The sequence below is a fragment of the Odocoileus virginianus genome, chromosome 6 (assembly GCF_023699985.2).
Source record: "Odocoileus virginianus isolate 20LAN1187 ecotype Illinois chromosome 6, Ovbor_1.2, whole genome shotgun sequence".
Lineage (NCBI taxonomy): Eukaryota > Metazoa > Chordata > Mammalia > Artiodactyla > Cervidae > Odocoileus > Odocoileus virginianus.
This window is the reverse complement of record NC_069679.1, coordinates 44,514,642-44,528,692: the sequence shown is the minus strand read 5'-3', so window position 1 is coordinate 44,528,692 and position 14,051 is coordinate 44,514,642. Positions and strand designations below refer to the sequence as shown.

The 14,051-nt window shown below is 34.1% G+C and overlaps 1 protein-coding gene across 3 annotated transcripts in view; it reads left to right on the top strand.

The window, feature by feature from the left end:
- Nucleotides 1-14,051, top strand: part of UNC13C (unc-13 homolog C) — a 655,668-nt gene that overhangs the window by 374,018 nt on the left and 267,599 nt on the right. For all 3 annotated transcript variants that reach the window (XM_070469257.1, XM_070469256.1, XM_070469255.1), the window contains one exon: nt 3,713-3,841. In XM_070469257.1, coding sequence (XP_070325358.1) covers nt 3,713-3,841 — 129 coding nt within the window. The remainder of the gene's footprint in view (nt 1-3,712; nt 3,842-14,051) is intronic.

Below are 14,051 nucleotides of genomic sequence, written 5' to 3'. Positions count from 1 at the left end.
CTTCCATTATCTTGTAAACACATTTTCTCCTTCTAGTGTCATTTTCCCCCTCATTGTAGACAGTAAAATTCACTTTTCTTGTTGAGTTCTATTGGTTTTGACATGTGTGGTTATCATAACTACCATTTTAATTAAGATACAGAAGTCCATAACCTTCCAGGGTTCCCTTATGTTTCCCCTTTACAGTCAGCCTCTCTCCTACACCCTGATTTGTTATTGTCCCCCTATAGTTTTACCTTTACCAGAGTATTGTGTAAATGAAATAATAATCTTTGTAGTGTAACATATTGGCTATTTATCCATCTTGAGTTTATTTACAGTTCATCCTTTTTTTTTTTTTTTGCTGAGTAGTAATCCTTTGTTATGTATGTACTACGTGCATTTGGGTAGACTTTAGTTTTAGGTCATATCAAATAAAACTGTCAAAAATATTCATATATGTTTTTGTGTAAACATAAATTTTCACTTTCCTTGGATAAGTAACAAGGAGTGAGACTCTTCACTATTTGTTAAATGTGTGTTAAACTTTACAAGAATTGCCAATTGCAATTGTTCTACATCTTCTGGTGAAGCTCTTGTCATTTTCCATGATTTTATTTTATTTTTAGCCATTCTACTAGGAATAAAGTTCTGTCATATTGTGGTCTTAATTTTTTCCTTGTATAAAATTATAATTAATAATGTTGATGTGCTTTCTTGGGCTGATTTGCCAGTTGAGTGTCTTGTGAAAAACCTGTTGAAATGTTTTGCCTACTTTTCATTCTTACTGTTGAGTATTAAGTTCTTTATGTACTCTGGATACAAATATTTTGTAAGGTACTTTATATCCTGATATTTTCCTCCTGTCTGTGCCTTGTCTTTTCATTCTCTGACATTATCTTTGCATATCAAAAGTTTTTAATTTTGATAAAATCTACTTTATCAGTTTTTCTAATTGGAGATAGTGCTACTGGCTAAGAAGCTAAGGTCACAATTAAATTTTTCTACTAAGTGTTTTCTTCTAAGTGTTTTATTTTACTTTGTATGTTTAGTCCTGTGTTTCATTTTGAGAGTTTTTTTTTTTAATAAGTGAAGTATGAGTCAAGGATCATTTTTTTGTATATGCATGTTCTGTAGTTTTCATACTATTTATAAATATGCTCATCCCTTATACATTGAATTGCAGTTGTATCATTATAAAAATTCAATTGGTCATATTTGTTTGAGTCTGTTTATGGACTCCATGATTTCCAAATTTCTATACTTTAATCATCACCATGTTATATTGTTTACTAAAGCCTTATAGTAAATCTTAAAATTAGATAGTATACATCTTTCACTTTTTTTGTTATTTTTCAGAATTGTTTAGACTATATTAGTTCTCACCGGGATTTTAATTGGGATTGCATTAATTCTATAGCTCAATCTACAGAAAATTTCAAATCTATTCTTCTTTGGAACCAACTCCAGTCAGATTTTACCCCATCACTTCATCAAAAATGATCTTGTCCAAATCACCAGTGACTATATCACTTTGCTAAATCTAGTGATCAGTCATCAGTCTTCATCCTACAATGTTCAGTATCACTTAATATATCTTATCAATCAAGACTTTGATAAGATAAGACTTTGACTTATTATCAAGACTTTCTCCAGGAAAGTCTTCTCTAGATTCCAGGACACCCCTCTTAAACTTATTTTTCCTCATATCTCACTGGATGGTTTTTTTTTTCTTCTTTATTGGTTTGTTCTTTTTCATTTACTTAATGCCATATGGCTAGAATTACCCAGGGTTTACTTTTTGGAACCCTTCTCTTCTCTGTACTCATCTAGTCTCATTTCTTTAAATTTTTCTCTAATAATTCTAAAATTTTACCACCAGCCCAAGCATCTACACTACTCCAGGTTCATCTACTCAGATGTCTATCTGAAATCTACTTGTATGTGTAACAGGCTTTTCAGTATTAACCTGTCAGAAACTGATCTTTTGACCATCCAAACACAGACTTGCTCATCTAAGTTAAAGCCACTTCCATTGTACCAGTTATTTAGGTTGAAATTTTGGTGTTGTGCTGCCTCCCACAGGCCAGCTTGCCCAGCTTTAAGACCAAAGAAAGAGCATGGAGTCAGCAACAAACATCAGTGGTTTAATTGATAGGGGGATCTTGTCTGAAGCAAGGTCTTGGAGTGACATCCACTGCATATCCTAGATAGTGGACAGAATATGGTGGTCATCTTCATCCTGGGAAGAAAGTGGCGTTACCAGATATAAGGGGAATTGATATCCCATTGATTCATCAGTTACCAGAGAAACCAGCAGAGGAGCATGTCCCTTCACCACCCCTTTGATAAGTTATTATGGTGGCTAAAGTTAGATGAATCATTAGATGGTGCCTGGGCAAAGTATACAGGAGATCAGTCAGGTAGTAGGGTGTAGCTGAAATAGACACTAGTGGAGCAGTGGATGTACAGAAAGCAAGACAGCCATCTTGGGGGACCTGATCATACACTTCCGGTTCTGACACATCTCTTTCTCTCACACGAGTCATCCAATTTGTCAGAAAATCCTGTTACCTATTCCTTCAAAAATTAACCAGAATAGAATTTCTTCTAACAACTCCTCCTAGCTTTGCACAATCATAATTTAAGCACTATCCTCTCATGACTGAATTACTGCACTATTCTCATCACTGGCCTTTCTGAATTTTTCCATAGCCAGCCTTAAGGCGGCATAAGGGAGCCTTTTTAAGAAGTGTGTTAGGTCACTTTGCTCTTTGGCTCAAATAGTCCCCTTGCTTCCTACCTTGCTTAAAGCTAAGTTCTAGAGTAGTCTGATTTTTTCACTGGTCCCACCCTCTTCTCTGAATTCATCTACTATTGAAGTCCTTTTTATTAAATTCTGTTCTATTGAAACCTTTCCATCCCTCTTTGTCTATTTTTCTTTCAGCATGCAATACCATTTAATATATCTTATTGGTTTCTTTTATTTTCTACTAACATTTAGTTTCATGAAGAAAGGGATTTCTGTTTCTTCTGTTCCCTGCAGTATTGCCATTGTTTGATGTATAAGTGAAAGTGAAGTCGCTCAGTCGTGTCCGACTCTTTGCGACCCTGTGGACTGTAGCCTACCAGAATCCTCCGTCCATGGGATTCTCCAGGCAAGGGTACTGGAGTGGGTTGCCATTTCCTTCTCCAGTCTGATGTATAGTAGGTGATAAATATTTGTTGAATATATCTTATTGGTTTCTTTTATTTTCTACTAACATTTAGTTTCATGAAGAAAGGGATTTCTGTTTCTTCTGTTCCCTGCAGTATTGCCATTGTTTGATGTATAAGTGAAAGTGAAGTCGCTCAGTCGTGTCCGACTCTTTGCGACCCTGTGGACTGTAGCCTACCAGAATCCTCCGTCCATGGGATTCTCCAGGCAAGGGTACTGGAGTGGGTTGCCATTTCCTTCTCCAGTCTGATGTATAGTAGGTGATAAATATTTGTTGAGTGGTTGGATGGAATAAATGAATGATATTGTGATGGGTAACTTTACTATGTTCGTTTTCTCAGTTGTTATATTAAGAAGTTAAGGTGAATGTTTATACCTTTAAAACATTTCTAAGACCACATTTTTCCTGAATACAGAAAAGTCAACTAAAAGTGTTTATAGGATATTGCTTGACTATTTTTATATGGTTAATACAGTATTCTGCTTTTAAATTTAAGAAAATAATTTGTATACCAGGTTCTGGAGCTGCAAAGCCCCCCTAAGGCCAGCATGGTGGTGAAGGACTGCGTCAGGGCTTGCCTGGATTCTACGTACAAATATATTTTTGACAACTGCCATGAACTCTATTCCCAGCTAATAGACCCGGTAAGAAAAAAACGTGTGTCTGTTTTCTGTTCTAATGTCTGCTTCCATAAGTAAGTGGGAAAGTATGTTCATTCAACTTACATTACCTGCAGGTTGTTAGAATTTCCATATCTTTTCTTCACATTTGAATGTCACTTTAATGTACATGGAATAATCCACTCCTTGCAATAACTTGTTATATTAATGGTGGATATTATTCAAGGTTTCAAGTGAGGAGTCAGTTTCAAATAAGTGGTTTTCTCAAAGTCACACAGTGGGAAAGTGAAACATTTGGTACTAGAATTTAGGATTTCAACTTCTGCTCCTGTGTCCTTCCCCTAACTCATCCTGCCTCCCTTATCATTTCTATCTCACAAAAATGGTAGGTGGGGACATATTTGTAGAACACGAGGGTGACATACTCACATATGTAAATTTATTATTAAGAAATATTTCTAAATACAAATGAAAATACGGAAAGTAAACTTGCATATACTTAGCACTTAGATGACCAGTTGTTAGCATTTAGTAATATTTGTTCTGCTCTTTATTGTTTAAAGTTTTAAATTGGCATCTCACTTTGTAGTTCTTTCAAATTTCATTCTTCTCCCTTCTTCTTACAGAGGTGAGCACTATTTTAATGTTAATGAGTTGGAACATCTTTTCATATACGCTCAGTGAACAATTCAGTTTTATTTTCTGTGTGTTGTTTATTAATTCCTTGCTGATTTTTCTCTTGGCTTGCTTGCCTTTTACTCATCGATTTGCATAAAATTCTAAAATGTGTTTTGGATACTAATCTTTGTTGGTTATATGATTCATTTATTGTATAAATACAAGATATATTATGTGATATATCTTTTTGTTGCATCAAAGTTTTTTAATACACACTATGTTTTATATATATTGCTATTACTTCTGTAAAACTGTTGTTTGGGGATGACTTTTTAATATGATTCTATTGCCTATTCACTTCCCTGAAGAAAGTCATTGTTCCAATAGATTGAAAACCATTACCTGTGGAACTTCTTGGTTGCTTAGAGAAGGGCAGAGTCTAAAGAGTGTATGTTGGATGAAGGCCAGGAGGAAGGTTTCATGCTAGGATTCTTATAGTGTTACTCTTTCTGGGTCAGTAACTCCTTAGGCTAATAGGAGAATAAAGTAAAGCTGGAATCTGTCATTGTATAAGCAAAACAACATTTAACTGCATAATTGTACTTAACTTTATAATTTCTGCAAAATGTGTGCTATTAGTAGTTTGGAAATTTGGTTCCCTGGGATTTGGAGGGATTAAACTGTCCCTGACTTCAAATCTCCCCTTGGGTGGCTTTCTTATGGCCTCCCTTTTTCTACTCTCTGTTCTTTATCTTCCTCCCACAAAGCTCTTTCAATTCTTCCTCTGCATTTTCAATATCACTGTCTTTATTTTACCCAAAATATAAATATTAAGCTTTTTATTATGCCATGTAAGTTATTCATACATAACTTCTCAAGCAATCTTACCAGACTTTATTATTTTTAATTTCTTACTTTCTACAATTTCAAACACAAACTGGTCCCTTTTCCTGAGCCTTAAATTCTATTATTTTCTGTAAATTGGTCATCTTCTTTTACATCCATGTATTTATCCTGTTCCATCTGCCAAGAATGTTCATCCCCTATCCTCTGTCTTCATCAAAATCCAACTTAAATATGACCTCCTTTCCTACTAGTTCACACTCAATGGATGAATCAAATCATCAAAATAAAGTGACATGTCTTAATATCTTTCAAATATATTAATAATAATAATAAATAAGTTTTATTTATATGGTGTCTCATATGACAAAGAATCTGCCTGCAATGCAAGAGACCTGGGTTCAATCCCTGGGTGGTGACGATCCCCTAGAGAAGGGAATCACTGTCTCCTCCATTATTCTTACCTGAAGAATTCCATGGACAGGGGAGTCTGGTGGGCTACAGTCCACTGGGTCACAAAGGGTCAGATATAACTGAGTGCCTAACACACTTTAGAGAAATATGTGCAATTCCCATAAAGCAAACATACCCCTAACAAAAAACAAATAAACTATCACATAAAAATTAATATAGCTTAGTACCTTCTGACTTGGCTTTAAAAAGATGTTTACATGATTTTCTAACCTTGTTTTCTTGTTAGATGTATAAGGCGTTTGAAAATCAAGACCAAAAGAGGTGCTCTATCACAGGAGACTCTCAGTGCTTGCCTAAAACCTCTTGCCATTGTATGGGGTCATGTTGCAGAGGCCTGGATGACAGGATATGGAAGGAATTGATGGAAGTCCCGTCTAATGCCTTCTTCCCCATTATCTTTACGTGGATTGCCTCACCTCCCAAACCCTTTTCTGGCTAACTTGAGCTCACTGATCTTTTCTCCAGAAAGCCTCTAGGACCTCTCCTGGCTAAATTAGAAGTTGATGCTCTCTGGTCTCATAATATACCCTGACATGTCACCACCAGCATGTTTACAATGATGCATGTATTAGACATATAATGTAACATTTGTCTGACCTGTGTTCCCCACTAGGCCACAAGTTTCATCTTTGTGGCTCCAGTGTTTAAACACTGTGCCTGACACAGAGTACAGTTGATAAAGTAATAAGAAATACATTTTACAAAAAACAAGAAAAAACACTCTGTTAGTTATTTATGTTCTACTTCAATGACTCCACTGTAAGTCTGAGACCAAGAACATAATCTCTGATATTAGAGCCCCTGAGTTCAAATCCTGGCTATAAAGCTGATTAACATGGTCGCCTTAGATAGGCTAGCCTCTACAAGTCTGTTTCTTCATCAAGATATATGTTTAGTATTTATGCCACTTCTGTGTTTATCTGAGTTCTCTGTAGATAATGTCATGCCTGAAACCAAAAAAACAAGAATTTCAGGGTTGTTAGGCACAGTATAATTCTGCTTATTTAAATGTGTAAGCTTACTTTCTTTCTCCAAAGGAGTTTTTAAGAACCATATACAAATAGTACTTAGAATAAAAATGAAAAACAAACAAGGGAAAAGTTGAAATTGTTGCAGTTAGACAAGATAGCTAGAAACGGCTGGCTGCATTTTCTCATGGAACAACATTTACTTTGACTTAATCACCAGGCCCACATTTGTCCTCATTTCAGCATAACTAAGGACTCAGGTGTGGCAATGTGGACATAGAAGATTGATCTCTTGCATAAAGATACATGAGGGATCAATTAATAAACTAGCCCAATATTCTAATTATTTTTTAATTAATAATGAGTTTTAGAATCTTCTCACAAGCTTATTAGCTTTTGAGTAATCATTTTGATAAATTACCTCTTTGAAGCTTATGTTTAGTTTAAAAAATAGAATCTTTTTTTTTCCTGGATGCTATTCTGAGCTTACTTTGTTCTTTGTCAGCTTTTGATATTGCAAAGTTTTTCACAATCCATCAACTTTATCTTTGTCGCAGTGTACGTTTATTAAAAAAAAAAAAATTCTCAATATAATCAAATTGACCAATTTTTCTATTTAAAATATGATCTTTGAAGTATTAAAAAGTCTTTCCCACTCAGTCCCAAATACAAGATCTCCTTATGTGAAATTTAACAGAATGGATATGTTCTAGCTTAGTAGTAATTTTTGTTAATATCATCCAGCTAGTTCCTTGCTGCTGCTCCTAAAGCATCCTTCAGATCGTTGCTTTTCTTTTCATATAGATAACTTCCAGAAGAGGATAAGCCAAAACATCATCAAGTCTGTTTAAGGCATCTGTTTTTGGTTTTTGTTTTTGCTTTTGCTTTTTTCCTTGAAGAAACTGTCATTTGTTTCCTGAGGTGTCCTCAGAACCTACACATCAGGCACTAGTGCAGAGTCCCTTTGTTTCCCTCCAAGATCAAATTTCCCTGCCTCGTACCTTTGCGATAATCTCTGTTATGAATTTGTTACTAGCTTTCTGGTTGATCTTTATGAACATTTATAATACATATCTATTAACCATTTGTGGTACCTGTCTCTCTCACATACTCCAGTGTACAAACAATGGTGTGGTTACATGTACTAACTCCAACAACCTTTAGGTATTTGAGAGGAAATCTGTAATTTTTAAGGCTTGGTGTTACTTTTTTGAGAACTATGCATACTGATACTTTTAGGTACATTTATTGATTTTTTAATGGCTACCTATCACATAAATATACCACAATTTAAATATCAGCTTCAGTGTTTCACTTTTACAAAAATAGTGCAGTGAATATCACTGTGCTTTTAAAGAACAGAGAAATGACCTCCTTTCCTCTACTTTTCCGTTTCTACTATAAATAATGCAGACTTGACTGTACCATGTGGTCACAGCACCCTCTTATTTTTTCACATCTTAAAATGTCCCACAACTTATCTGATTTCCATAGCAAACACTGAGTTTAATGAGAATAGAAACTGTTATAATATTATTGAACTTATAGTACATAATGCTGTGCCTTGCATACAGTAGCAGAAATAGCAAAAAACTACTTACTTAGTAGAAAGTCTATGCAAAAATATTTGTGAATGTGCAGCATAAGTATACTGCTATTCATTTCAAAATTTTGACCAAGATGTCTTCTGAAAAGTGAAGTTGCTCAGTCATGTCCGACTCTTTGTGACCCCATGGACTGTAGCCTGGGAGGCTCCTCTGTCCATGGGATTTTCCAGCAAGAATACTGGAGTAGGTTGCTATTTCCTTCTCCAGGGGAGAAATCTTCTGAAAACTCCATAGAAGAAAGAAAATATCCTCCCATGATACCTTAATTGGAATATTATATGAATAATATTATAAACTTATGTGAATATATACATATCAAGTTTAAGAAAGTCTTCCTTGATTTGTAGATATGTACTTCTTCAGTTCTTTTAGTCAAAACATTTGCCATAGATGTTTTTGTTTTCCTATTGTTTTTGCTCTAGATAATTAACTCTAAATAATTAATAAAAGGAAAGTTTAAAATGTAACTTTGAAATTTACAGGTAGAAAAATCCCAATTCTGTAATTCTTAATTTGAGATATTATTTAAATAATAATCCTTGAAGAATTAGCTAGAAACTGTACCTGACTTTTCTAATATTTTCCCCCTGGCAATGGACTTTTTCTTATACAATCAGTAGCATTAGTTTGGGGAATGGTGATCATTCTGAAAAGAAGATAACTTTTCACTACCTCATGTGATTATTATCTACACACTAAAACTGAGTAAATACAGACACACTTTAATCTTAATTTTTCTTCAAATATTATAAAATGTGTAAAAGAAAGTTTATGAAAGGAAACTTCATAATATATAAATTCTTATAAAATAAATTGTTCAAAATGAGTGGTATCCTATTTATTGGGTGAGGAAAACAGGAACATAAGAAATCCAAAGCATAAAGAATTATTAAATAGTTATGTTTCCATCAATGTGTATTTCAGTTTTTCTGACATAGGTCAATAAATTAATCAATAAGTGAAACCTTAATAAACTCTAAAAGAATAAACAACATGCAGAGTAGATTTTGTCAGTAAGACTAATATAATTTTGATTCTAAAATTGGACTATGATAATATTTGAAAAGAAAATTATAAGCACATCTTGAAAGTAAAAAGTGATTTAAACATTCCAAATAAATTATCAGATGGCATATTTAAAATAGAACCAGATCAAGCAATTTTATCTCAGGAATGCAAGGATGATTTGACATTAGGAAAAAAAATTATCAATATGAATCACTATAGTAGTTAAGTAAAGGAGGAAGATCATATATTTATGTTATATATGTAGAATGAACATATGGTGAAATTTGATAACTCTTTATGATCAAAAGAGACTCTTGAAAATTTAGGAATGGAACAGATTTTCTTGTATTTAAGTTTACATTTAAAAAAATTATGTCAAATGTTGACATGAAATTTAGGTACATTTAAGAAAGAAATAAGTATCCTATTAATACTGCTGTTTAACATACTCTTGAAGAAATAAGGGAATATAAATTAGAAAGGAAAATAACTGTTGTAATTTATGAGTCATATGGATAGGAAAACTAACAGAATCTACCAAGAGCTCTTGGCTCACATAAAAATAAATCTTACTTAACAAATACAAGAACAATAGAGTTTCTTTACATTAAAAATTGTGTTATACGTCTTACTAGGGAAAGGAACAGACAATTTAGATTGTTAGGAAAAGTGTCTCATCATGTGGAGCTAGAGGCGTGTGGGAAGGACTGGTTTCTCAGTTAACACCGTACCCAGTGTGAACTTGAGAGGATGAAAGAGGCGAGTGTAAATGGTAGTAATAATAACAATGTGTGTGTTTAGTCGCTCAGTCGTGTCCGACTCTTTGCGACTCCATGGACTGTAGTCCACCAGGCTCCTCTGTCTGTGGAGATTCTCCAGGCAAGAACACTGGAGTGGGTTGCCATGCCCACCTCCTGGGCATCTTCCCAACCCAGGGATAGAAGCCAGGTCTCCCGCATTGCAGGTGGATTCTTTACCATCTGAGCCACCAGGGAAGCCCCAATGATAATGATAGTATAGGATAATACCTTTCTGATGCATGTAGAAAAGACTTCTTAAAATTCCAAAGCACAAATCTTAATTTTCTTGATTTTGAGCTTCTTTATTTTTTTAATTTTATTTATTTTTTTAACACCAAAAACATTTTGTATTGAGGTATAGCCAACTAACAATGTGGTGGTAGTTTCAGGCGAACAGTGAAGGGACTCAGCCATACATATAAATGTACCCATTCTCCCCTAAACCCACCTCCCATCCAGGCTAGCACATAACATTGAGCAGAGTTCCATGTGGTATACAACAGGTTTTTGTTGGTTATCTATTTTAAATATAACAGTGCCAAAGCACAAATTTTAAATAAAAAAATTGATCAATTTAATTATTTTAAAATTGGCAATTTCCTATAAATGTACACTGTGAGAAAAGTAAAAGATTGTGAAAGATCTTTGCAGTGTCAAAAGCTGACATAGGACTAAGGAATTCCAAAATAACAACCAGGAAAAGATAGAGATTCCAATTAAACAGGCACAAAAAATGAACAGGGAATTTATAAAAATGCTTACTCAAGAGGCTTATAAGCTTGGAGAAGTTCCTTAAACTCATTATTAATTTAGTCAAAACAATATTGAACTACTATCTTATATCCAGAAGGTTGGTGAAAATAGATAATGCCAATGTTCATGAGGAAATGGAGACACTGGAGCCCCCACACACTTTTGGTTAGCATGTAAACTAGGATTTAGGAACCAGCAATCCTGATATATCTATAGGTTAGACATATTTGCACAAAGACCCCTAAGGAGATATTTAATAGAATGTTTACTCAAACATTGTTTTTGATACTGAAAAGTTGGAGGCAGTCTGTATGTCCTTCATTAGAGAATAGATAAGTAAAACGTGGTGGATTTACTCTATAGAATATCATGAGACAGAAGAAATGAGTTAAGTGTTTATGTAGAAACATGGAGAGAAATTAAAAACATACTGCAGAGTGAAAAAGAAGATGCAGAAGGTGATGTATAGCATAATACTAGTTATGTAAATTTAAAGTAAACACACACCACAACAATAAACATTCTAAGGATCAGAGAAATAAATGCCAAACATAATAGATGATCTTACATAGATCAGGAGAAAATAGGATTTTGAAATGGCGATTAAAAAAAAAAATAGGTGGAAGAATGGATGGATTGATAGACAAGACAGATAGGTATATGAATCATGCATGGTCATTAAATATGTACTTGAGATTCCAATGTATTCCTTACCTCAAGTCAAAAAATAAGTTGACTTTAAATTTCTGAAGAAAAGTATTATCTCGTTGTGATATATTTGGAATCTAGGACCTATCTTCATAAAACCTTTAACTGAAATAAATTTGACATCAAACAAGTATAGAACTGAATTAGATTTGTTACCAAAACTACCTGCTTCATATGGTTATACAAAGAGCTAGAAATGATGACCCTGGCACTGCATAATGTTGTAGCCATAAGGCTCTCCTGTTAGAATCTATATTGCATTATGTGATTTTTGTTTTAATGTGTTCCCATTTTAGAAACCTTTATTCTTTAAAGGTATAACTTCATTCATAAATAATTATAGGTGAAAATAAATCATTCCATGACATGTTTCTTGGTATTTTTTTTTTACCACCTTTAAGGTGTTTGGAATATGATGTTTCATTGAAGGTTTATACATGGGGTCAAGTCATCTCACTTACAATTTATTCTTTCACTCTGTGATCTACAGTTACCTGGGAAATCAATGGGTCTTGAATCTTTTATTTTTAAAACACATTTTTTATTCAGATGGGGCATTTTAGTAAATCAAATTACTTGAAATTCATGAAAAGTTCAGTAAACATAAAGACAGAAGCATACGTTTTCTTAACACTTGCTTGACTCTAGTTCAGTCTTTCTCAAACTGCCCTGATCCTAAGAATCTCCTGGGAAGTTTGACCACCTCAAACCCAGTGAAATAGATTATCTGTGAAGAATCCTAGGAGTCCATATTTCAACAAATTCTTCAAGAGATTTGACATTAGGCAAGTATTAAATAAAATGTTATTTGTTACTAGCCCTGATTTTAATTTTTGCTTTAGAATTTTTCCTTTTTGATAAATATCTAGAGAGAAGGAAAATAAACTTCAATTAAAAATTAAAGTGCAAAAATTGTTATAGTATGTAAGAAATCTGCTTATGGGATATTTTTGCCTAATAGTCTGTGTTGTGTTTCATGACAGACTGCTCTTTCCCAGATGCCCAGAATTTATAAAATCCTTAATATAATTCCCTTTTAAGAGAAAAAAAAATAAGTAGATGTTAGTGATGTTACTGAGTCATTAGTAAAATAATATAGCTATTAAGATCATAGAAGAGACAATATGGTGAAACAGATTGTAAACCCCTCTGGAGTAGTTTTGTCATTATTGCCCATCAATGAATTCTTCATATGTGGTATAGCATTCACATATAACAGATACTCCCAAAATACTGAATATAGTAGTTGTGATTTTGTTTTGAGCCTTGTAGTTAAAACTATAAGGCTTTAAAAAAAACATTGTGGCTCTGCTACTCACTAGATTTAGCAAAGCAATCACTAATAAACCAGTTTTACTATCTCCAAAGTAAACATAATGATATTTTTTCTCTCTAGTCCAAAACCCAGTGAACTTTCATTATTGTATTTTTGTGAATGAATGAGTGACTTTTAAGTCCTTTAAAGGGCCTCTGTGGTGGCTCAGATGGTAACAGATCTGCCTATAATGCAGGAGACCCAGGTTCCATCCTTGGGTCAAGAAGATCCCCTGAAGAAGGAAATGACAACCCACTCCAGTATTCTTGCTTAGAGAATCCCATGGAGAGAGGAGCCTGACAGGCTATAGTTCATGGGGTCGCAAAGAGTGGGACATGAGTGAGTGACTAAGACATAATCAGAAAGTTATATGTTTGAAAATATCTGATAAATTAAGGCTTCCCAGGTGACGCTAGTGGTAAAGAACTCACCTGCCAGTGCAGGAGACAAGAGATGTGGGTTCAGTCCCTGGGTTGGGAAGATCTCCTGGAGAAGGGCATGGCAACCCACTCCAGTATTCTTGTCTGGAGAATCCCATGACAGAGGAGCCTGGCGGCTACATGTCCAAAGGGTTACAGAGTTGGACGTGACTGAAGTGACTTAGCATACACACACGTCTAATAAATTAGAAAATAATGCAAAAACATAATTAAAAGAGAGAAATATACTGAAGACAAAATTCAAGTCAAGATATCATTATTTACTGAGTGATTTTTACGGAAATTCAGACTAAGTTGAAAGGCAAATGTGAAATTCTAAAGGAACTCGGGGCCATCTAAAAGGACTTTTACATGGTAACACTTTGATGTATTAAAAAAAAAATCATTATGTGTAGCCATCCAGTAAACACTGATACTGTTGTCCTCATTGCTTTGATTTTATGATTTTTTTGTAATAAAGGGTTTGTGTGTGCCTGTGTGCATGCACACACATACAGGCACACACACACACACACACACACACACACACACATTTATATCTCTATCCATCCATCCACTTGTTTAGAGCTAGGATATACCCTCCTGATGCTTTTTATCATATTAATTGTTTTGGAACATCATAAGCAACAATATACTCACATAAATCAAATGGTGCTACATTAATCAAATGGAATATAATATATTGATGAGACAGTCTCCA